This window comes from Castanea sativa, chromosome 4 (assembly GCF_040712315.1).
Source record: "Castanea sativa cultivar Marrone di Chiusa Pesio chromosome 4, ASM4071231v1".
Classification (NCBI taxonomy): Eukaryota; Viridiplantae; Streptophyta; class Magnoliopsida; order Fagales; family Fagaceae; genus Castanea; species Castanea sativa.
The window spans coordinates 51,536,627-51,560,868 of record NC_134016.1 but is presented as its reverse complement, the minus strand read 5'-3'; the positions used below and the strand labels follow the sequence as shown (position 1 = coordinate 51,560,868).

Here is a 24,242-nt window from a genome sequence, read left to right as displayed (position 1 = left end):
TCAAGGCGGTGTTACGCAACGCCGATTACTCTGGCAGGGTGGCAAAGTGGGGAACCATTTTGGGAGCCTTTGACGTTAAATACAAGCCCCGCACCTCGGTGAAGGGCCAGGTCCTCGCTGACTTGGTGGCGGAGTTTACTGAACCATTGCTAGAAGAAACTCTAAAAGAAGCACACATGGATGGAAAATCAGTTGGCATGATCACAGCCGCAGTGCCTTAGACTTGGAAAATGTATGTGGATGGGGTAGCTAATCAGAGGGGGTCTGGTGTCGGACTTGTCCCGATATCCCTTGAGGGAATTATCTTCGAAAAATCTCTAAGGCTGTCATTCTCGGCTACTAATACTGAAGCCGAGTACGAAGCAGTCTTGGTGGGCATGAACATGTTGCATAAGATGGGTGGAAAGGAAGTCCATGCGTTCTCGGACTCTCAGTTAGTGGTCGGCCAGGTCACAGGGACCATGGAGGCTAGGGACCCAAGAATGCAGGAATATTTGGCCCAAATCAAGCGTCAACAAGCTGAATTTGACTCCTTCGTCTTAGCTCACATCTCTAGGAGTGGAAACACCCATGCCGATTCTTTGGCTACGTTAGCGACGTCCTCGGCTCAGGGTTTGCCCAGGATTATCCTTGTGGAGGATTTGCTAGAGCCAACTCTTACCGCTGTCAATGCGGCTCGCATCCATCTAATAACCTTAGAAGGTACCACGCCCATGGAATGTAAATAACCTTAGAAGGTATTATTATTAATAAAATGTGCTTTTGTTAGTTAACATTTCAAAGTTATAAGTACCTCTGGGGCTTGCAGTTACTATTCTTAAGAATCAAACAGAAACTTGGTTAAGTGTAGTCCTCGGACCACAAACCTTGTGGAAATTGATATCTTATCATTTGTTAAACAGAACCTTAGTTATGCCGGGTCCTCGGACCTTCTACTTTGGGAAAATTAACATTTGAACTTACCACTCTTAAGAATCAAACAGAAACTTGGTTAAGTGTAGTCCTCGGACCACAAACCTTGTGGAAATTGATATCTTATCATTTGTTAAACAGAACGTTAGTTATGCCGGGTCCTCGGACCTTCTACTTTGGGGAAATTAACATTTGAACTTACTATTCTTAAGAATCAAACAAAAACTTGGTTAAGTGTAGTCCTCGGACCACAAACCTTGTGGAAATTAATATCTTATCATTTGTTAAACAGAACCTTAGTTATGCCGGGTCCTCGGACCTTCTACTTTGGGAAAATTAACATTTGAACTTACTATTCTTAAGAATCAAACAGAAACTTGGTTAAGTGTAGTCCTTGGATCACAAACCTTGTGAAAATTGATATTTTATCATATGTTAAACAGAACCTTAGTTATGCCGGGTCCTCGGACCTTCTACTTTGGAAAAATTAACATTTGAACTTACTATTCTTAAGAATCAAACAGAAACTTGGTTAAGTGTAGTCCTCGGACCACAAACCTTGTGGAAATTGATATCTTATCATTTGTTAAACATAACCTTAGTTATGCCGGGTCCTCGGACCTTCTACTTTGGGAAAATTAACATTTGAACTTACCACTCTTAAGAATCAAACAGAAACTTGGTTAAGTGTAGTCCTCGAACCACAAACCTTGTGAAAATTGATATCTTATCATTTGTTAAACAGAACCTTAGTTATGCCGGGTCCTTAGACCTCCTACTTTAGGGAAATTAACATTTGAAGTTACTATTCTTAACATCTTGTCACTGTTCTTATTCTTATCACACGTTTTGTGGAAATCAATATCTTACCATTCGTTAATTTGATCTTGAGTTCTATGTCTTTAAGTGTTGAACAAATTTTTGTAAGGAATGGTCATCGGACCTTACATCCTACTGAAGGTAATACCTCAAATTACAAAAGTTCAAACCATCAAATTAGTTTTTTAACTAAGGCATTTTTTAAAATCCAAACTAAGTTAATCTCTGTCAGGTTCTTAAGTACTCTACTTTGCAAAGCAAATATGCGCATGGCTGTCTGGAGGTTATAATTATGCAACTCCTGGGGTCAGATTTGTCTGTTCTGTTCTTCTTTAAACTATGTATTAATGAGAACTTCTACGACAAGCACAAAAAGAATAAAGTAAAACAAATACAACATGAATGAAAGTTGAATAAAACTGTTCTTCATTAATCATAAAAAAAAAAAGGGGGAGGAGTACAAAAAGTTCTATCCTAGGCCTTAAGCTTATGGAGGGGGGTCTTGGAGGGAGCCGTCAGCCTCGGACTCTTCAGGCCTACAAAGGTGGACAAAACTTGCTTCCCTTTGTCTGCTGAAGGGATGAGGGGCTCCATGTCTTGAACTTGCTTCTTCTCGGCACCATCACACTTGTCCTTCTCTTTATGGGAACCTTCAGGTTCTGTAGGATTAGGAACAAGATCTTGCATCACAGGAGGAAGGGCAGGAGAGGCTGCTATAGGAGGGTCTTCTATCTCCTGTATGTCTAGGGGGAGCCAGATGTTCTCGGGCTTCCTTAGCTTGGAAGCTGGAGGAACCCCTGCTGCATTCATGGCCTCTCCCCAGACCTGTTGACAGTACTCTCGGCACAATGCCGCGAAGGCCTTTGTCAACAGTTCTTGTGTTCTGGTTACCCCCTCCTGATAGCTGGCCTTCTTCGCAGCCTCCAGTGCTTGCTTGTGGGTGCGAGCCTCCTCCTTTATCAGCGTAAGCTCCTTTTCCAAGTCAGAGCGTGCCCGTTGGGCTAGAGAGAGCTCGTCGTCCTTTTGACGAAGAAGCTTACGCTGCCCCTCCACTTGGGTTTCCATCGTCTTCAAGCTGGCCTTGTCACCATCTCTCTCTCTTTTCAAGTCGGCCAGCTGTGACGTGATTTTCCCATTCTCTGCTAGGGCTTGGCTTAGGGACCTTTCTGCCTCTTGCCTTAGCTCTTGCTCCATCCTAGCGCGCTTCCGAGAATCCTCCACGAACTTCTCGGCCGTGAAAACTTCTTGGATGGACTGCAAGGATGTCAGGAGGTTAAATACGGTAAAGTGTTTACAAATAAATACAAAGTACGAGTGCGAGGTGGAACTTACCAAAGCTAAACCCCTTTTTAATGAAAGGAACAGCTGAGGCTGACCCATCTTTTCCAAGGTTTCTATGTCCTTGGGCAGCAGAAGAGGACGCTCCAACACCTCGGCCAAATGGTGGGCATGGCCTTGTTGGACTGCCCTAATGTTGGAGTGGCAGGGAATTGACGCGCCGTCCAGCCTCAAGTCAGGAGACCAGGTAGCTGGTGCTCGGTGCACCTCGGCCACGTCCCTGATCTCCCCACTTTCAACTGAGCGAGCGCGCCCTTTGCCCTTGTCCAGCTTCTGCTGGGCCGGCGGTGGCTGCTGTTTCAGCTTCTTTGGCTTTTCACCACCAGCCCCCTCGGCATCCACCTTTCTTTTCTTCTTAGAATCGTCAGTGGGAAGTTTGGGCTCGGCTGGAGGAGGGGGTGGTGGCAAGGCAAGGGGAACTTGGGACCCCCTCATTCCCTTATTAGCCACTCTCGCGCCTCTCGCGGTCATGAGGCCCTTAAGCTCGTCCATGTCTTCCTCAACGGAGCTGTCTTCTGGACGTGCTATCACTAGGCCTTCGATCCCAGAGGCTTCGGCTGCTTCTTCTCCCTCGTCGGAAAGAACAACGAACGGGTTTCCGCAAGGTCGTGGGGAGTCCTCGAGCCGAAACTGTTCTATCTCCTCGTCCAACGTGTTCGAAGAAGACACTTGCTCCTCTGGGACAGTAATTGCTTGAGAGTGCACGGCGAGAGGGATTGCCGATATGGGCTGTGTGTACAATACGGTGTGAGGGGCGTCAGGGATGTCGTGGTCGGCCAAAAAGTGCGGCCTAGCTACGTGAATCTTTCTTCGCCTCCGGTCACCCGCAATTATCGCATTCTCGATCTCTTGGAAGTCCGAGGAGATAGGGTTGTACCCTAGAATCAAATGAGCCGCCCTCACTTGTAAGTCTTTGCTGACGAACACCTCGGAGCGCAGCACTCGATTCAAATCTGTAACTTTGCAGTGGCTTAAGCGTGGGCGCACATGTTGCTTATCTGCAAAGAAAGATACCAAACCGAACAAACATGGTTAGACTCGTAGAACATGTGATAAACGAAAATCAAATAGTTTGTAAAGGCAAATGACATTCTAAGGTGTTTAGATGGGGTGATGGGGCATGAAGTTAGATCCTAAGGTGTCACACCTGGATCTCTCCACTCGACTGGGCAGTGGGGGCCGTCGTGCTAGTTGCCAGAGACGATGAGGTAGTCATCCTTCATGCCTTTATTGGACTTGGGCAAACATGAGATTAGTCTAACTACGCTAGAGCGGAATTTGATGTAATAACCTACTTTAGTGAGTTTATGGCATTCGTACATAAAGGCAACATCATGCTAGGTTAGGTAGAGACCCATTTGCTCGTTCAGAGCGTCTACGCTTCCTAAGACTCTAAAAACGTTGGGAGCGCACTGATCGGGGCACAACCGGTGGTTGCGAAGGTACTCCCTGGTTACGGGTTTCATTGGGATGGTCATCCCACCTTCTACAAAGGCGACTATCGGGATGATGACCTCTCCGGTTTTCCTAGAACCGGCCACAGCTTTCGCCGGGCAGGATTTTAATCCTACGTCGCTGGGAATACGGTATTTGGCTCTAAAACCTTCCACCGAGGAGAATGGGTTAAGGAAAAGGAATAATCACTTACAAATTTGAAGTTGTGCGAGTTTCCACGGATTTGTGTAGACAAAAGGTGATTACTGATGTTTTGATGGGATTAGCCTCTGAAGAAATAAATGAAGGCGCAAGTTCCCGAAGCGTCACGACGTGCGGGAAGCGGCCTCGAAATTACATTGCCCCGCCCAAATTTTCATGGAGTAACAAAGGCCGTTGGATGCTCATCTCACCGTTGAACGTGGGGGACAAGGCGTAACTTACGGTAATAAATGCGCGCGTTTTTGAAAATAAAACCGCCAAGTGGCACCCTCTGGAACGCGAAACGGTCTCCACACGTGCAATTATTTACAAAACGTGTGGGGAAAATTCTCGTTGGATCAAAACCCTATTTTTCTCCTCAGATGCTGAAAAATAGAGTTTTGAGGGGCTATTGTGGGGAGTAAAAGGACCCAAGTGGGCATGTGGGCCTTTGGGCTCTAGCAAGGAGGGCCGATCTGTTCATAAGCTAGGAATTTGTTAGTACTATGAATCGGCCCATATGCCGAGGGACCGAAGATACAGCCGAGGGACCGAAGATACAGCCGAGGGTGAGTTCCTCTTCAGACCGTTCCAAGAGGACTCGAAGATTCACTACAAAGGTCAAGGCAGAATTCTAGAAAGACTGTTGGTTAAAAGGGGGAGGCCCTGAACCTTCTAGATGCACCAGTGTTAAAGAAAATATCAAGAGCAAAGGCTACCACCTCCGCATTAAAGACTCTGCACCTACCTCCCTGGCCGCATTAATGGGGAAGTGACCCATGAACAGTAGGACTGAAACTTCTAGTCACTGTCCAAAAGGCATCAGGGAAGGAAGTATTTAAGGGGGGTGAAGGCCAAAGAGATGGGGGATCGGTAACTAAGAAAGAAAATTAAGAATTGTAACCTTTAAAGAAAGAAAGAGAAATAATACAGAAGTATTCCTCGGCTCACGTCCGAGGAGGTCTATTTGCAATTATCGTTTATTATTTACAAGTGTTTGTAATTTTTAGCCTGTTATCAAATTTTCAGTACTTCTAACCTAGGTTTCAAGTCCACACTCTACAAATTTCATTGTTTAAGACTTATTGAGCCTGAGCCCGTAGTTGTCTTTGGGTCCAGGTGCAATTGTGCACTTACAACATCTATAGCATTTTTAGAACAAATTATAAATTGGTTTTAAATTGAACCTACTACTGATATCACTTTTTTACCCTTTAAAAATACCTTGCCACATAAAATTTGTTACAAAATTATTGTGAAAATTTGTGGACATAGCATTTTTTTATTTTGATCTATAAGGAACTGAGATCTCGCAATCATGAAAATATTGTAACAAGAAGAAGAAGATGTTATAACATTTTCATAATACATTTATTTTTAGTTGTGATTCTCAGTCTCTTAATTTATTATTTTATTTTGACCTTTAAAAAATTGACACCTCAATAATTATGAAAATATTGTAAAAATTTGTTGCGCTAGTGTAATTGTGTATGCACATATAATATTTAAAAGCACAAGCAAAACCAGCGTATTGTAAAAAAAAGGCCAATGAACAATGCAAATCGTCAATAATTGTGAAAATATTGTAAGAATTTGTTAAGTCAGTGTAACTGTACATACACATATAAATATTTAAAAGAAAAGGCAAAAACAACACAACTAAAACTGGCATACTGTGATTTATGGGGAAAAAAAAAAAACCTAATGAACAATGTTGTGAAAGTGTTGTAAAAAATGTTATGAATATAGTATTTCTTTTTTCATAAGACTTCTAGTTTTAGTTGTGGATGATTCTAGTATGATATTTTATTTTAACCTATAAGAAATTAACATATCAACAGTTGCAAAAATATTGTGACAATTTATTGTGTTAACTAATAATTATATTTATATATATATATATATATATATATATATATATATATAAAAGAGTGGACAGGATATTACCCCAAAAAAAAGCAGTGGGAAAAAAAAGGAGGAACTGTTCAAAACCTGAAAAAAAAAAAAAAGAAAAAAAAAGAGACTTACTAAACCAAAGCACTGTGGCTACTGGCTTTAGCATATTCACGCTTTTATATATAGAAAAATAAAAGGAGCGGACAAGATATTACCCAAAAAAATAAAACAAAGGAAAAAAAAAAGAAAAAAGAAAAGGAGAAACCGTTCAAAACTGAAAAACAATGAAATAAAAAAAAAAATACTCACTAAATCAAAGCACGGTAACTACAGTGCTTTAGTGCATTTGCGCTTTTATACATATACATAGATAAGAGAAAACAATGGAAGCCCAAAAGTCGTCTAACCCGAAAGCCCAAAGTTGATGCCTCAAATGTCGGCTACATCTTTCACCCACTGTCAACAAGACCACTGTTTTGGTATTTTATTTTATATTCATAGATAAGTGTTTAAATAAGGCCCCATAAAATAACATGGTTGAAACTTGAAAGCCCAACAATATCAGACCCAAACGAAATAAAAAATAAAAGTCCCCCCAAATCCAATACCTGCGTTCTAGGCCTGGCTTTCAGTTTCACCACCAAATTTGTACTCAACAACAAACAACACACTTGACACTACGTACAGACAGTAAACATTATGAAGACTATTGCATGCATCTCTCATTAAATGACATTATTAAGTAAAACTTAATCTGGCTATCAAAGATTGCGTGATATCTAGTTGTACAAGAACAAAAGGATTTGGATATATTTGCCATTTTTATTTTAAATGGTCGACAAGAACGTAAGGGTATATGATAGATACATTGCCGGCTATTATTTGCGTGCATAGCTTTTTTTTTTTTTTTTAGGCCGTGCATAGCTAGTTGAATAGCAATAAGGGCTCATTTGCTTTTCTTGTTGAACATTAAATGTAGGTAGTTGGGTTTGCATTATCATTGGGTGCCCTGTGATACGATTCTTCATCAGCTTGAAAGTGACCGCAGCATAAAATACCTTACTTAAAAAAAAAAAGAATTTAAAAAACTAACATGATACGATTAATGTGTGCTCTTAATACACGCATTAAATTATTTATTTTTGAAAAAAAATTTTGATCAATTTTTTTTCAGAAATAGTGTATTATTGTGTGCCTTTAAGGCACAAGTTAGTAAAATCTAACTAACATTAAAGTTTTAAATTATGTTATTTATTATTGATGATAGTTCTTTATTATTAGACCAAAATATCAATTGATTTTTTTTTATCTTTTATTTATTTATTTATTTTAAAAAATTCAGGATATTAAGTGCGGGTATTTTTCTCTGGGCCGGGATATTAAGTGCGGGTCCATTTTGCCAGATCAAGGAAGGGCTACCTCACCAGGACCAGCTTATTCTATTGCCAAAATTGACAAAAATCCGTACTTTTTTATTCATTATAGTTTTGGTGCAGCTAATTGTTTATGTAGCACTAGAACCCCATTGCTGTTCAACTTATTTGCCTCTCATTTTAAAGCCTGTTTGTTGTTAGTCATCAGTCTCAGAATGTGTTGAGAGAGCTAGTATAGTGAGAAATCAGAGAATCAATAACGAAGAAGAGTGAAGGCAGGGAGTTGAAGTACATGATGATGATGAACTCCAACATAAGTGAGTCTCGAGAAAGCTCAGAATTAGAAGAAGAAGCAGGAGGAAAATATCATGATGATGAAGGCAATGGCTTGAAAAGCAATAATGAGATTGAGCTGTCCAGAATTCGATTTATGAGATCCTTTGTGGAAACCCAGGATCCCTCCTCCAAGGTGCCATGCACCTTCCTTAATTACTAGCTATGTCGTTTCTTTAAATAATTTTGCACGTGTTTTTTTACTCTTTTATTTTCATGCAAAATTCATATTTCTACTTATTGGTAAGAAGATTTAGTACTCTCAAAATGCAATAACAAGGAAAATACTCCTACTCCTAGGCGCTGCCCATAATTAAAACTGCTATACCAATATTGATTATATATTTTCAACACTATGGCTTGGATCGATGATGGATCAGCTAGAATCAGCCACTCTACTAATTGCGATCTCCAGCGATTGCATGGCTGGGCCAGGCCAGCCATATAACATAACGAGTTATGCTACGCTGGCTTTAGCATTTTCCATAATATAATTTTTCTTTTTAAGAAATAATTTCAACCTATAATACATATTTATTATTACATCACGATGCCAATTAGTTTTTTTTTTCTTTTTATAATAACAGATTTATCCAGCTGAGTTAATTGAAATTCACCGTAAATTTTATCTTTACTTTTAATACTAATTAGTTAAAGGATGCCATAATGTTATTAGTTTTGGAAATATTTTTAGATACTTTTTTATTATAAAAAAAAAGAGAATAAATTGGGTCAGGAGCTGGCGTAAAAGGTGTGTTTTACGCCAGCCAATCCTGACCCGCCACGTCAGATTTTTACCCACAAAATAATAAATTTTAACAGTTAACACACAATTTCTCCCGAATCTTCATAAATCAAAACCCAATTTCACCGTGAAAATCATAGAAGTGTCCATTGGAGACACTGACGATTATGCTTATAGTCTGAAAGTGACACCAGACAAAACCACCAGGACCAAGTGGTTGTGCCGATAATGTTGGCCATTTTTAAAATCTCAGTGACTTGGAGTTCTAGACCAAGTTTCTCTTCAATCTTACGGAGAGAGTAGCTAAAAAAAAAAAAAAGCAATAACTCAGAAAAAAAATCCTATTGTTTACAAATCTCCAACAACTTCTCAGACTATCTCGCCGGACTCATTTCCAAAAGCTCTTGTTGTAACTGATCTTTTGAACAGTAACATTGGGATTTGATTTTCGGCAGATTTTGGGTTTAATTTTTCTTTATTAAATTTGGTATTTAAGAGGGAGTGGTAGTGTGTGTTATCGTTTATTATATTCATGGGTAAAAAACTTAAAAAAATTTAGCTTCCACAGTCCACACTACAACGATGTTCTTTGATTTTTTTTTTCTTAAAATAAAAATTGTTAATGACTGTGTTTGGTAGAGAAGAAAATCAAAAGGAAAAAGCCACATAAATCTTCTCCACTTGTGTTTGGTAGCCTAGAAAATTAAAAGGTAAAGCTAAACAAAGTTTCATCTCCATTTAGCGTTTGGCAGCCAAGAAAACCAAAAGGAAAATCCTCATGTTCTTCACAAAGAAACCCAAAAACACCCAATGGCCTTGATTCAACCACATCGGCCAAGGGCCAAACCTCTAACACAAAATTGCCATCAACCACCACATCAAACTCCAAATACTCACTTCAACCACACCAAAAATCCAGTCAACCCAATTGTCAAAAGGAAAGAAAAAAAAATACTGAAAGAAAGAGAGAGAGATTCAGACGTGATTTATGAAGATTTGGGAGTAATCGTGTGTGTTAAAAGTCTATTATTTGGAGGATAAAAATCTGACGTGGCGGGTCAGGATTGGCTGGCGTAAAACACACCTTTTACGCCAGCTCCTGACCCAATTTATTCTCAAAAAAAAAAGACCATTGACTTTTTTTACAGCTTTAAATATATATATATATATATATATATATATATATATATATATTAAAAAAAATTATAACTTTTCTAAAATAGTCTATTAACAAATGCACTAACAGTATCTATTAAGATTAGAATCTCCATCCATTATAATAGGCCTTACAAAAGAGGTCTTGGGCAAAGTGAGTCCAAGAATTAGCTGATCTCAACACGTGTGAGATCTTTCATAAAGAAAAGGAAGCAAAACTACTACTCCATAAGTGAGGCAATAAACTAATGTGGCACCGAAGTAGAGCAACAAAACACATTAAGGCTTTGTTTATTTTGATGAAAAATATTGTATAAAGATAATTTTTCATATTTTTTAGTATTAGTAGCATTAGAAAAAATGAGTCAAGGCAAACTATCTTTGGTCAACATAAAAAATATAGCTTATTTTTTAAAAAAATTTTCACTAGTTTTTTTTTTTTTTAAAAACTACTCTATCTCACAATAAGCTAAATAAGGAAAGTTAAAAGATTATTTTTCAACTTTACTACCAAATATAAGAAAATGAGATAGTTTTATAAGAAATATCTTTTGAAAAATGACTCATTTTCTAGAAAACATTATTGCCGAAACAAACAAAGCATAAGTGCATCACCTTCAAGAAATTTCGAGATGAGATTTTCCACCTCGGCCATCATAAATGATAAAAATGAATTATCATGAGTTCAATTTTTGTTTTTATTCTACCCCTCATTTTAAATACTTAAAATCTTATGTGTTAGACCCCAATTTTATAATTAAGTAATTGAATTCACTATTTCCCAAATGCTTAAAATACCATTTACATTTTGCCTTGTTTAGAAATACAAACGTTGGTGGCCCATATTATTTTCATAGATCAGTTGCCTGCACTGATTTTTTTTATTTTTTTTTTTCAGGCATATGCATAAATATATCAATTAACTAGTATTAGTGTGGAAGACATGGCGACATCTAAATTTCTTTTCCATTGCTGATATTTTGATATGTGGTGTTTTAACAAGCAGGTTGTAGATGATCTGATGATTAGAAGATTCCTTCGTGCTCGTGATTTAAATGTGGAGAAGGCTTCTGCCTTATTCCTTAAGTACTTGAAATGGAGGCAAACCTTTGTTCCAAATGGTTCAATTTCTGCATCAGAGCTTCCACATGAAATTGCACAAAACAAGATGTTTATTCAAGGATTTGACAAGACAGGAAGACCCATAGCAGTGGTCCTTGGTGCTAGACATTTTCAAACCAAAGGGGGAATAGAAGAATTCAAGCGTATGTTATTTTCCCTCTCTTGTTAAGTATTCATACAAGGGTTAAAATATCTTTGGAGCTTAACAATTCGTTTTGGAGGAAGAAATGGAAAAAAAAAAAATGAATAAAATGAAAAGAATAATTTTAGATATTCTTTTTATTTCCTTGTTTGAAAGTTTTAATATAAGAAATGAAAGGATCATTTTCTTTTTTAGGAGTTTAAATGGGAGGAAATGAATTAGATTTAGTGATATTTTCACTAAATTCCTAAAACAGCCTTATACATTCAACATTTTATTTCAAAATGCAGGTCTAATAATACTTTTGTTATGATGATTCTACCCCATTCCTTCTAACGTCACTCTTAAAAAAGATTTATTTAGGGTATAATAAATAGGAGTATAATAAATCTTCTTCTTTTTTATTTTAAAAAAGAATTTATTTACGTTCCATTCCTTATCATGCTATTATTTAGAATATGTTTGATAGACTGTAATAGGCACTGTAACATAATAGTTATTCCTATAATTTAGCTATTCAATAGTTGGTTATGTTTTTATTATAAGGAATCGTCATTCTTTATGAATTGTTATTCTTTAAAATAAAAAATAACTATTTCTCTCTAAAATAGTTGCAATAGTTATTCCTTAGTAGGTGCAATAATTTCTAAAATTAATATATTTTCAAATAAACAAATTTTCCATATGCATAAAAACTTACAGAAATTAAAAATAAAAAACCATTAAAAAAATGAACAAATTTGGTTACAAAATTGATTATAGTATAAGGTTACGACATTACTTTTTTTTTTCTCAAAAAAAAAAAAGTTACAACTAGTGGCAGAGCCAAGAATTTAGGTCGAGGGGCAAGATTAAAAGTAAAAGACTAATCTAAAAAAATTAATCAATATTAATAACAAAATAAATAAACAACTGTGGGTTCTAGTTAGCTCAACTGATAAAGTCTGTGATGATTGTATAAGAAATTTGGGTTCAATCCCCGCCTACACCAAAAACTAATTGGTGTTTTGGTCTGAAGAGCTATCATCAGGAGCGGACGCTATAAGTTAAAACTTTCTCAAAAAAAAAAAAAAACAACTATATGCTAATGTAAATTAGACATAAAATCTAAACTTTAATTCGTCTTTTCACATATAACTTAATTTACTCAATTACCCTCGGCAATTTTTCATATTTTGAAACTGCTACATGATTTTTTCACACTCAATAGTCTTGAATATATTTTTCTGTTTCGTTTTGCTGTGGGATCTTTTTATTTTATTTTATTTTTATAATCATTATTGGATGGGTCCCATTCCCACATGATTTCTTATTTACTTATGACAGTAGGATGACGGAGTGTGATTCCTATTTCATTTTGCTGTAGAATCTTCTTCTTCTCCTTTTTTGATTTCTTTTTTTTTTTTCAGATCATTATTAGGTGGGTCTCCCACATGATCTCCTATAGTAGTAGAATATGTTTTTTGTGCACAACTACACCTAGTGTCTTCTTTTGTAAGGGAGGGCATAATGATATATGTACTATATTAGCAGTGGAAAATTTGGAAGTTTAGGGCAACTCCCCTCGCCCTTGCTTACAACCTTACTTAATATATTTTTATTAAAGGTAAATTTTGAATAATACACTATTGGATTACATTTTCTTCTTATATTCTCTATATTTGTAAATTTTCTAGAAAATTAAATACCAATTTTTGTGTCATCAATAAATTGTTTAAATTGCAAGTTTTTATAATTTAAAATTCTACATAAAATACATGCTTATAGATCATGTAGTAAATAATATGCAATTGACACATAATTTGACATGTGTCTTAAGAGCGTAAAAAACATGCAATTTAACTGTTAAATTTTAAAAATATGTAGTAATATTTATTTTTATTTAATAAGGTTGTTTCCTTAGGCAACAACTAATTTTGTAGCCTTAGACTGTAACCAATTTTGTAACTAAATTTTGTCCTAAAAAAAATAACTAATCTCTTTTTCAAATTAATACACACACACACACACACACACACACACACACACACATATATATATATATTTTTAGGAAATATAATTATATGAGTAAGATATTTCCTAAAATATATCTTAAGTTTTATTCTAAAGTTACAATTTTGATTTTTAAAATTCTTTTATTCCATCGTTTTCAAGGTTCTATTCTTGTATTGTCATCAAACAAATGAACAATAATAAGTATTACATTACAATATTTTATATTCCTTGTAATACTTATTCCTATCCCTAGGTAATTACTATTATAGTCTACCAAATGAGCCTTTAAGGTATATTTGGTAGATTATAATAGGCACTGTAATATAATTTTTATTAGTATGATTTAGCTATTCAATAGTTTTGTTATGTTTTTATTACAAGGAGTCGTCATTCCTTATAAATAACTATTATTTAAAATAAGAATAATTATTCCTCTCTAAAATGACTATAATAAATATTTTTTAGTAAGTTTATTAATTTCTAAAATTAATATATTTCCAAATAAACAAACTTTTCATATGCACATACCAATTACAAAAATAAAAATCATAAAAAAATAACTAATCTTTCTTTCAAATTAAATATATGTTTTAGAAATATAATTATATGAATAAGATATTTTCTAAAATATATCTTAAATTAATTTAAAAATTTTAATTTTTAAAATGTTTTTATTCCATTGTCTTTATTCCATTGTTTTTATTCCATTGTCTTGTGTTGTCACCAAACAAATGAATATTAATATGTATTACATTACATCATCTTGTATTCCTTGTAATACCTATTCCTATTTCTATGTAATTACAATTACAGTTTACCAAACGTGCCCTTAAATGGGATAATACTACAGCCACAAACTATTTTACAACATTTTTACAAAGTGATGTTGTAGCCAACTTCTTACCAGCTTTCATCTAGGTCCATTATTAACATAACTTTTTCATTTACCGATAATCACTCACCGCATCAGCAATTTATATTAAAAAAATTGTAAAAGATTTTGTATCTCTAGAGTTACTCTTTAAAATGTCCAAACAAGATAAATTAATTCTATTACATTCCTTTCTTTTCTTTTCCTTTCCAATATGTAAATACATTCTATTCATTTACATTCCTTTATAATCTATTCATTCAATTTATCTATGAAATGTAAAAATTTGAAGTAATAGTTATAAGAGAATGAGAGAACTTTACTAGCAGTTTCAGTTTACAGCAAAAATGGTGAATGAATTATCCAAGTGGATTGAAACAAAAAGTCAAGTCAAAATATGTCTTGATTAATCACCTCCTTTATTCTGGTCTACATATATAATTGAGCTTATAAAACCTCCACTAGAGGGAAGAGGTAGAAAACTTAGTTTTACTTTAGTATTGTTGAAGTCTTTTAGCTCATACAAGGCACTCTTTTGTTGTACAGGTTATGTAGTCTATGGTCTCGACAAATTGTGTTCAAGGTATCTCTATCCCTATCCATGATTCATAGTGAAGCTAGAATTGGAAACTCAATAATACACTGCTGTAATTATAGACTGTAAATGTTTAACCTTGATGTATTAGGATGCCCCCTGGACAAGAGAAATTTGTTTTCATTGCAGATCTTGAAGGATGGGGATATTCAAATAGTGACATCCATGCATACCTTGGAGCTCTATCGATTTTGCAGGTTACATTACTTACAAACTCCCCAGATAAAAGATCTAGTACCCATTGAGAGAATCTGAGAAACTCAAATCTTTGACAGATAAATACAACTTCTGTAATTATTAGGACTGAAAACATAGTGAGCGTATATAAGCATAAAAGTCATTGCAATGAAACGATTACATTCAAATGGCTCATGACAGGCTGTTTCTAACTTTATGATAATGGCAGGACTTCTACCCAGAAAGATTAGGGAAGGTTTTTATCATCCATGCGCCTTACATATTTATGACAGTATGGAAAATTTTATACCCCTTTATCGACAAAAATACCAAGAAGAAGGTCAGATTTTGATTTTGTACCTTCATTGAGTGGAAAACTTCATACATGTTATTAAACTGCATTACATATCCGAGCATTCACACTTCTCAAACAAATACTTGGGCTTTTATAGATACATCTCATGATGGTTGATTAATTCCTTGTCTTCCAATACTGTGCAGATATTATTTGTAGAGAACAAAAGTTTAAAATCAACTCTGCTCGAAGAGATTGATGAGAGCCAGCTTCCAGAGATATACGGAGGCCAACTGCCATTAGTACCAACCCAGGACAGCTAATTAAACAACTGAGCTGGGAGAAAAACAGAAGAAACATAAAATGGATAAATTAAACTTCTTTCTTAGCATATCTTTGGTCCAGTGCATTATTGATGCACCTTTTCACTTATGTCTATTTGTATGAGGATATTTAAGACTGTGCATTGGTCAACTTGGAGGATTTTTTCAACTTCTTGGGTTGAGAAATTCCCAACCCACATAGGTCGGGTTAGGCCGGTGATTTGTGCATTTGTGCTTACATGTTTCATTTCTTATAAAAATTTGACTTTCATAAAACTATTTAAGCCCTTTTTTATAAATTAATTATTATAATTCATGTAATGTGCCTAAATTATGTTGCAAATTACCAAATTCATCAAAACTAATTTTCAAATACCAAAATAAATCGAATTAAAAATTAAAATAAGGGTAATAAAATAAACTTATATATATGGTGGGTCAAGTTGGGTCAAATGAGTTAAAAATATCACCCCAAACCTGACCAGAACCAAGGCTTTAAAAAAATTACAACACAACCCACAAAAACCAACCCAAGGAGTAGAGTTGGGTTGGTTTTGTGAGGTTTGTGGGTTGGATTCACACTATATATATATATATATATATATATATATTCAACAAACAAGTATCCAATAGCATGTAAAATTCAAAAAGATTTGGAGAAATTCAATGATCAAATTTCAAAGCATTGACCAATTGGTGTCACAGAAATTTACAAATTATTGCCATAAGAAATTAGAAGAATACACTACGATGACGTAGCAACAGAAAGATAAAAATTACACAACATCGTACCAATCACTATGACAATTGCAAGTACAAAAAAGAAAAATTAATAAAAATTTGAGCAACTCGCAACGATTAACTTACCTCATGGACTCTTTAGTAACAAGTATAATCTTGCAAGACTTCACCTAAATTTGTTAGCATTGGCATTTCAACTACAGCACCCTCAACTATTTGATTAGGCTTAAGATATCAACTGTTCTTCATTTTGCTTAAGCGTCTAACTTTAGTATATATTACCAAAACCTGATGGCTATATCAAGTGATTCAAATGATGTTGACCAAATTTTCATCTGCTGCCAACAAACAAGTTGTCCTCAATTCTTTGAATGACACATAACTTTGACAGCCAACTAAAGTTGCCAATAAAACAGTCTTCGATCTTTTCTTCAACTAGCAACAAGAGTCAATTAGCCAATCAGCCGAATTGCAACTGTTGGTTATGCACTCTAACCTTATGAATGTCCTGAAAAGGAATACCTATTTGCCTTTGAGGATTGACTACCAGTAATCTCCACAAGAACACAAACCATCTTCAAACCAATGAAAACGGATTTGATCTCTCACAATTATCACTCTGCCTAATACTCTAGAAAACAGTTTTATCCAACAATGACAGTCATTACAAATTCACAGGTTTTTTGAAACCCTAATATCTGTTCCAGGACTAGTTTTCAGGAGCCCATAGGCCAATGCCAACTTTTCAATATGACAATTCAAATTTTCCTCATTTTCCTCTTCATAGACATAGACATCCATCAAAACCAATCCTGTCATAGGGGTAAATCCCTCCAACTTGATCCGTTGGATCAACCCTTCCAACACTTTATATATTGCTTCTGTTTTAGGGTGTGACCGATCACCTGCCTTGAATCAGTGAATGGCACCCTTGAACTCAACCCAACTCTTTCCACGATTTTTAAGAATTCCTGTCTTTTTAATCATTTCTCTCACTCTCTCAGCACTATCCCATCTCTTTACAGAGCAATAGATATTAGAGAGCAACACATAGTCTCCACTCCTGAGACGAGATGTATTTGCAATTGCAACCTCACCATTATCCCAGCCATGGATCTTCGTTTATGTCGATGGAGATGAGGAATGCAAAGGCATGGGTTTGGTTTTAGACAAAGACAAAGGAATAAAAAGCTTTAGGGAAGAAAAAGGAAAAAGAAAGAACAGTGGGAGAAGAATAAGGGCAATGGTAAAATAGGCACTTTTCTTCTCTCTCCTCAAATAATAAATATTAAATTTGTACCAAGTTGTCAGCTTTTAAAAAACCAAGCACACACATACCATAATTATGGTTTTCAAACATTGAAATATGTTATTTGAAACATGGTACCAAATACGTATTTTGCTTTATGAACACTATAAACTAATGTTTCTACAACACTTTTTGAACCACAGTTTTCACATCATTTTAAACAACAATGTTTGAAATCTGCGCCCAAACGGGCACATATGTTTGATTTTGGATCCAATGTTATCTTCTTGTGCTGAAGCCCAACCATGGATCTTCATCTACATCGATGAAGATGAGGAATGCGAAGGCGTGGGTTTGGTTTTAGATGAAGACAAAGGACTCGAAGCTTCAAGGAAGAAAAAGGAAAAAGAAGGAACAGTGGGAGAAGAATAAGGGCAACGGTAAAATAGACACTTTGCTTCTCTCTCCTTAATTAATAAATATTAAATTTGTACCAAGTTGTTAGATTTTTAAAAATCAAGCACACACATGCCAAACATATAATTATATTTTTCAAACACTGAAATATGTTATTTGAAACATGGTACTAAACACGTTTTTTGCTTTTTAAACACTATAAACACGTGTTTCTGCAACACCTTTTAAACCATAGTTTTCACATCATTTTAAACAATGATGTTTGAAATTTGCTAGTAAATGAGCCCATATGTTTGATTTTGGATTTAATGTTGTCTTCTTGTGCTGCAACCATAAACATTAAGAAATAAATTATGCCAAAATTAAGTTTAAGTTACCATTTCAATTTCTTTTTCTTTTTCTTTTTTTGAGTGAGATATAGTTTTGTTTCAAAGTAGGTGTTTGCAAAATTTTGAGGAACAATAAAATTTTAAATGAGAAACAATTAAATAAAGGTCAAAATATTAGAATATTTTAATTTGAAAATTATATATCTTTCAAATTTCTTATTTATACATTTATTCTCACTCACTATTTATTGTATATTGTTTAAACACATCATTCATTTCAGAAATATGGGCATTGTATCTAAAATTATGGATATGTCTTTTGTGTACATACTGTATAGTGCATATCAATGAGTGTGAAAGAACAATTACCTTTTTTATTTAATGCAAAGTTGAGAGAGAGAGAGAGAGAGAGAGAGAGTGTGTGTGTGTGTGTACTAAGACCGAGGTCTTCGCCATTCTACACATTTCTTCAGATGATCGATATGAAGTATATCTCCAACTTCCCCCCCCCCCCACCCTCCAACAATAAATACGATATGGCCTGTCTCCCAAGTAAATTATTGATATCTATTTGGTGTCCAAGTCTAGTAAGGAGGGGGGGGGGATTAATCTATCATAGGTAGGCAATGATGGGTTTGAAGGATTATACAAATGCCAAAGAAGAGTATAAGAGCATTTCCATCAGGTGTGCCAAATGCCAAATAGCATTTGGCACACCAAAAAACCCCTTCCATTAGATCTTTTAAATGCTATAATATTTAGCACACATGACCAGTACAGTTCCATCTTTGGAACGGTACAGACGAAAATGCTAAAAATAAAAATTATTCATTTTCGCTCTCTTCTGTAATGACTTTCTTTCTTCTCTCTCTTTCTTTTTTTGTCTTTCTTTCTCCGCCTCTTCCTTCATCTTCTGTCACCCTCTCTTTCTTATTTCTTCTTTCTTCTCCAAAATCTTCACCTCTCTCTTTTTCTTTTTCGTCTTTTTTCTTTTTTCTGTCACTTTCTCTGTGCCTCTTTGTCACTATCTCTCTCTCTTTCTTCTTTTTTCTCCGCCTAGGCCATTGCCATTGAGATTGGTTGTTGCCGTGGAGTTCAACCTCACCAATGAGGTCGATTGGTGGATATCGCATGTGAGTTTTGGCGGGGTTTTTTTTTTTTTTTTTTTCGGTTGTAGATTCCATGTGATTGTGGGTGGTGGTGGAGTTAGGTTGATTCCATGTGATTTGGGTTGTACAAATGGAGTTGATTCATCTCTTCATATTTTTTTTTTTAGAGTTGTGTGTAGATTTTGGGGATTTTTTTTTAAAGTAGTATTGGGTGGTGGCAGCAACAGCTTGTGGATTGTTGTTGGTGGTTGTGGTAGATTGTTGTTGGTGGTGGCGGGTTGTACCTATAGGTGGTGGTGGTGGGGGGTGCTTGTGTATGGTGGTGGGTTTGTTACAGTTCTGTGCTTGTGTTTGTGTATGGTAGTGGGTTTTTATTTTATATTTTTTTATATTGATGGTTTTTTTTAATGTTATTTTAATATTTTTTTATATATTATTTTAATATTTTATATGGTTTTTAAAATTGAAAAATAGAAAATGTGATGAATGATGAATTGTAAAATGGTGTTTTAAAATAATAAAGTAGATTTTTTTATGCGTCAAAATGACTTCTTTATAGAACTCTTGATGAGAATGCTTTAAATACCCCTCAACAGCATTGATAAACTAAGCAATCTTTTTCTTTTTCTTTTTGAAAGAAAAGACTTCATTCAATTAACCAATAATGTTTGCATCATGATACAAAGTTTCCCGAGCGAATGGAGGTAAATCTTCCATCCAATACATATCCTCAAAAATATTTTTAGCATAATGAGCTAACACATGAGCCACTTCAATAAACTAAGCAATCTTCAATTCATGCATTTTTGTATCGAACTTAATTTTTGGAGTGCTTACTGCCATCCTAGTTGGAATTGTTGTGATCAATCCACTAGATCAATCTCCTTTTAAGAGAGCTTCCATCCAATTAATATCCTCAACCAAAATATTCCCACGTACAGGTATTTTTTTTAAGTACAATAAAAAACCATGTCTTGTTATGCAATAGCAAGTATATTTCAAATATTTTAGGACTAGGATTTTAAAAATGGCAAATGTTAACAAGTACAGTGCAGTTGGACTAATGTGAATTCTACTTAATAAAAAAAAAGGCGTAAATGCACTTTTGGTCTCTATATTTTGGGGTCATTTCTATTTTAGTCCTTACATTTTCATTTCATCACTTTTAGTCTCTAAATTATTTAGCGCATTCCATTTTAGTCCTTACCGTTACTCACTTAACAAAAATTGTTGATGTGGCAAACGGCATTAACTGTTGGCACATTAAATGTTGACGTGACCAATAAAATAATATTAAAAATGCAACGTCAACTTATAAATAAAAAATTTATTTATTTATTTTAACTAAATAAAAAATTAAAAACAAATTATTTAAAAAAGAAATAAAAATAAAATAAAAATTCTTTACATTATCTTCTTTCAAGTCATCATGAGTTCTTTCTAAAATCAAGAACATGCCAACATGATACACACAAAATCAAAAGTCACAGATCTACAAAATACAAAGAGGTTCAAAAATTCAAAGAACACAAACCCAAACCCAACCCTCAATCTCTAGCAAACCTAGAACATCACATGAAAAATCAAACTCTCCATACAAACATCAAACCCATTTCCCTTTTCAATTTCTCTTCGCTATCACTCGCTCATTCACCAAACTATTTTATCTCCGTTTTGTTTCATTTTTCTAATCAGTGATCACCTAAATCGAATCTCGATTGGCTGATCATTCCCAAACTTGAAAACAAGAAATCTATGTGCGGTTGATTTTGAAATAAGATGTGAGTGAAGAATTTCCCTCTCACCGCTCCTCAGCTAGCAACTCTTCCAGCAATCAGAGACAAACGCCCAGATTTTCTTCTTCTGCCAATACTAAGTTCCATCCGATTCAACCCAACAAGCCAACGACAAGTAGTATGAGCAGTACCATTGAGTCGTTTAGTGGCCCTAGGGTTGTTTCAAATCCGGTCACAAGGGTCAAGATTGTGAACCCTGTTGCACCCGATGATTACCATAGCGACTGCGACTCGTCATCGTCAGTGGTTGATGATGACAACGACGACTACAGTGTTCTCACCTCCTCGTTTCGTAAGATTCAGCCGTTCGATCTGAATCTACCTCCTCCGATGGATGAAGATTTCAGCATCAGTGATGATCTTCAAGCCACCGCTTTGTGTCTCTGATTGCGGATCTAATGGTCAACTCTTTTTTCTTTTTTTTTACTTTGTATTTTGTAGATCTGTGCCTTTTGATTATGTTTGTTTCATGTTGGCATGTTCATCATTTTGAGGAACAACTTGTGATGACTGGGAAGTACAATTTTTTTAAAAAAATTTAATTTCTTTTTTAAACAATTTGTTTGTAATTATTTTATTTAGTTAAAATAAATAAATAAATTTTTTTATTTATAAGCTGACGTGGTATTTTTAATATTATTTTATTGACCACGTCATTATTTAATGTACCAACAGTGGACGCCGTTTGCCACATTAGCAATTTCTGTTAAGTGAGTAACAGTAAGAACCAAAATAGAACGCGTTAATTGATTTAGAAACTAAAAGTAGTGAAATGAAAATATAAGGACCAAAATAAAAATGACTCAAAAATATAAAGACTAAAAATACATTTACGCAAAAAAAAAATTCACATAAAAATAGCCCTACAATTTATCTTAACATTTTTTTTTATGAAATTGACCCCCACAATTTATAAAGTTGATAAAAGTGCATGTTTAAACTGTCATATCATATACGAGTACGACCACTAAAAAGTAAAAAGTATAACAAGAAGGTTTCTAAACATAATTATTAGAACCGCTAGCTGTTAATGCATAAGTCGGCCTCTTGGAATGAAGGCTTCGGCCTTTGTACAAGTGTTTGGATTTGGGCCCATCTCCCAAAGATCTTCTGCCACCATAGTTCGTGTCTCTTTCTTACGTGGGGGTACTAATAGTTATTGGGCAATTGGGGTGAGCATTCTTTTGTTTCTTAATTTAATGAATGTGTTACTGTTATGCATCCTCAATAGGGAACAGGAAAATAAGAACTCGTTTTGTACTGAATCATTTGGAAAACTGGACGGAGGGACGGCCCCGTGTTCAGTGGTTGTTTGGAAAACATGGTACAAAAACTCAGGTTTAAAATGATTGTTTTGAAATCACTTCCAGCCTGTTTTTAAACATAAACACTAGTATTTAGTGACAATAGAATAATTATTTTGAACACTATTATGGACCTACATGGTCAGCTTTTTTTCAAGTATTGTCTCATCTTTTCTGATCATCTCTTCACCATTAATTCTTACCTACACCGTTAGAGCAACTCAACATCGTTAAAAAAATGTTTATTTCGTACTTTGATAAGTTTTTTTTTTTACAAAATTACACACATATCAAATACATATGTATGTTTTTTGGACAATAAAACATGTTATTTAAATCATGATGCCAAACACTTTTTTTTATTTTATAAACATTAAAAATACATTTTTCAATAATACTTTTTAAATCATAATTTTCACGTATCTTTAAACAACAATTTTTGAACTCTATCGCCAAACGGGCTATATTAACAGAATGCAAATCTTCAATCAGCAAATGAATGAATGAATGAAATGATAAAGCTCCGGGGGGATGGGATTTAATGAATGAAAGGCTAATTTATGCCAAAGCCAGGCTAAAGCCTGAACCTGAACCTGACACATGCAGTGAGTCATGGACAAGGAGAGACGAACTGTAAGCATCCAACAGGGTCTTGACGTGTCAAGATTTCATTGGTTTGAGTAGTACGTTTGGTTGACCAGAGTTTAATTATTCTGAAAAGAAGATAAAGCCATTATAATAAAGTGTTTTTGCAAACTAAATTTGTTTTTCTCTTTGGTTCCATAATATTAGGTCATGCATCGACTAGTTCATAACGTGTTCTTGCTTTGCACAAGCCTTGCGGTGCCATTGGAACCATGACATGTGCCAGAACACAGAAGGTGTTCAATATATTTTCAGCCATCACATGTGGGTAATAACTAATAAGAATGAAGAAGAGAGCAGATAGAGAGAGAGAGAGAGAGCGAGAGAGAATCACCTGATTGTCACACCGTAATCTCAAAAGTTCTGTATTTCCCTGCAATTTTTTTTTTTTTACGTTGCCAAGGAATAGTATTAATGAAGCCTACTGTTTCAGATATTTTCTGCTTATGTAATAGCCCTTTTTGGGCTTTTACTTGTCAATAAGACTTCATTATACAGACACAAGAGATTACCATCTATTGCGCAAACACCATTAATATATGATATATCCTCAAACAATCTTATATGACACAAATATTCTTTCCTTTTCAATGTTGATAGTCAACTTCCTATTATGTCTGAGCCATATGCCCAACAAGTTAATTTTTTTCCCTAATACCCAAATGATCAAACATAAAATAATTAGCCTTTCTTTATAAATCAATATCCATATTATCGTTCGAATTTTCAATTTATTGTCCTTTTAAAAGGCTTAAGCAAAGGACAAGAGAGGTACGTAAGCTAAAATATTTTGAGTGGCAATAATATTAATATGTCCAACTTGAGATCTTTGTCTTTTTGGCAGCATGCTTTGGCATTTACCTCAAACCATTCAAAATAGAAAAATGTATCAATTTTATACATTAAATCTTTATATTTACTTACAT

The 24,242-nt window shown here is 34.9% G+C and overlaps 2 protein-coding genes across 2 annotated transcripts; both read left to right on the top strand.

Moving 5' to 3' along the window:
- The first annotated feature begins 8,066 nt into the window (after positions 1–8,066).
- LOC142633108 (uncharacterized) lies at positions 8,067–16,046 on the top strand. Its single transcript, XM_075807380.1, has 6 exons — positions 8,067–8,442; positions 11,213–11,471; positions 14,883–14,919; positions 15,023–15,128; positions 15,338–15,448; positions 15,610–16,046. Exons 1-6 carry the CDS (start codon positions 8,266–8,268, stop codon positions 15,724–15,726), a joined length of 807 nt encoding a protein of 268 aa, XP_075663495.1. The 5' UTR covers positions 8,067–8,265; the 3' UTR covers positions 15,727–16,046.
- A 5,441-nt stretch (positions 16,047–21,487) lies between these two features.
- LOC142633091 (ethylene-responsive transcription factor 3-like) lies at positions 21,488–21,754 on the top strand. Its single transcript, XM_075807364.1, has one exon. It carries the CDS (start codon positions 21,488–21,490, stop codon positions 21,752–21,754), a length of 267 nt encoding a protein of 88 aa, XP_075663479.1.
- Positions 21,755–24,242: the final 2,488 nt, after the last annotated feature.

Bases quoted from the DNA above. Each gene is read 5' to 3' on its own strand.
- LOC142633108 (XM_075807380.1), top strand. From the start codon at position 8,266: ATGATGATGATGAACTCCAACATAAGTGAGTCTCGAGAAAGCTCAGAA. The intron at 11,472-14,882 runs GTATGTTATTTT...TTTGTTGTACAG, and splicing joins GGGAATAGAAGAATTCAAGC to GTTATGTAGTCTATGGTCTC. The intron at 15,129-15,337 runs GTTACATTACTT...TGATAATGGCAG, and splicing joins GAGCTCTATCGATTTTGCAG to GACTTCTACCCAGAAAGATT.
- LOC142633091 (XM_075807364.1), top strand. From the start codon at position 21,488: ATGAGCAGTACCATTGAGTCGTTTAGTGGCCCTAGGGTTGTTTCAAAT.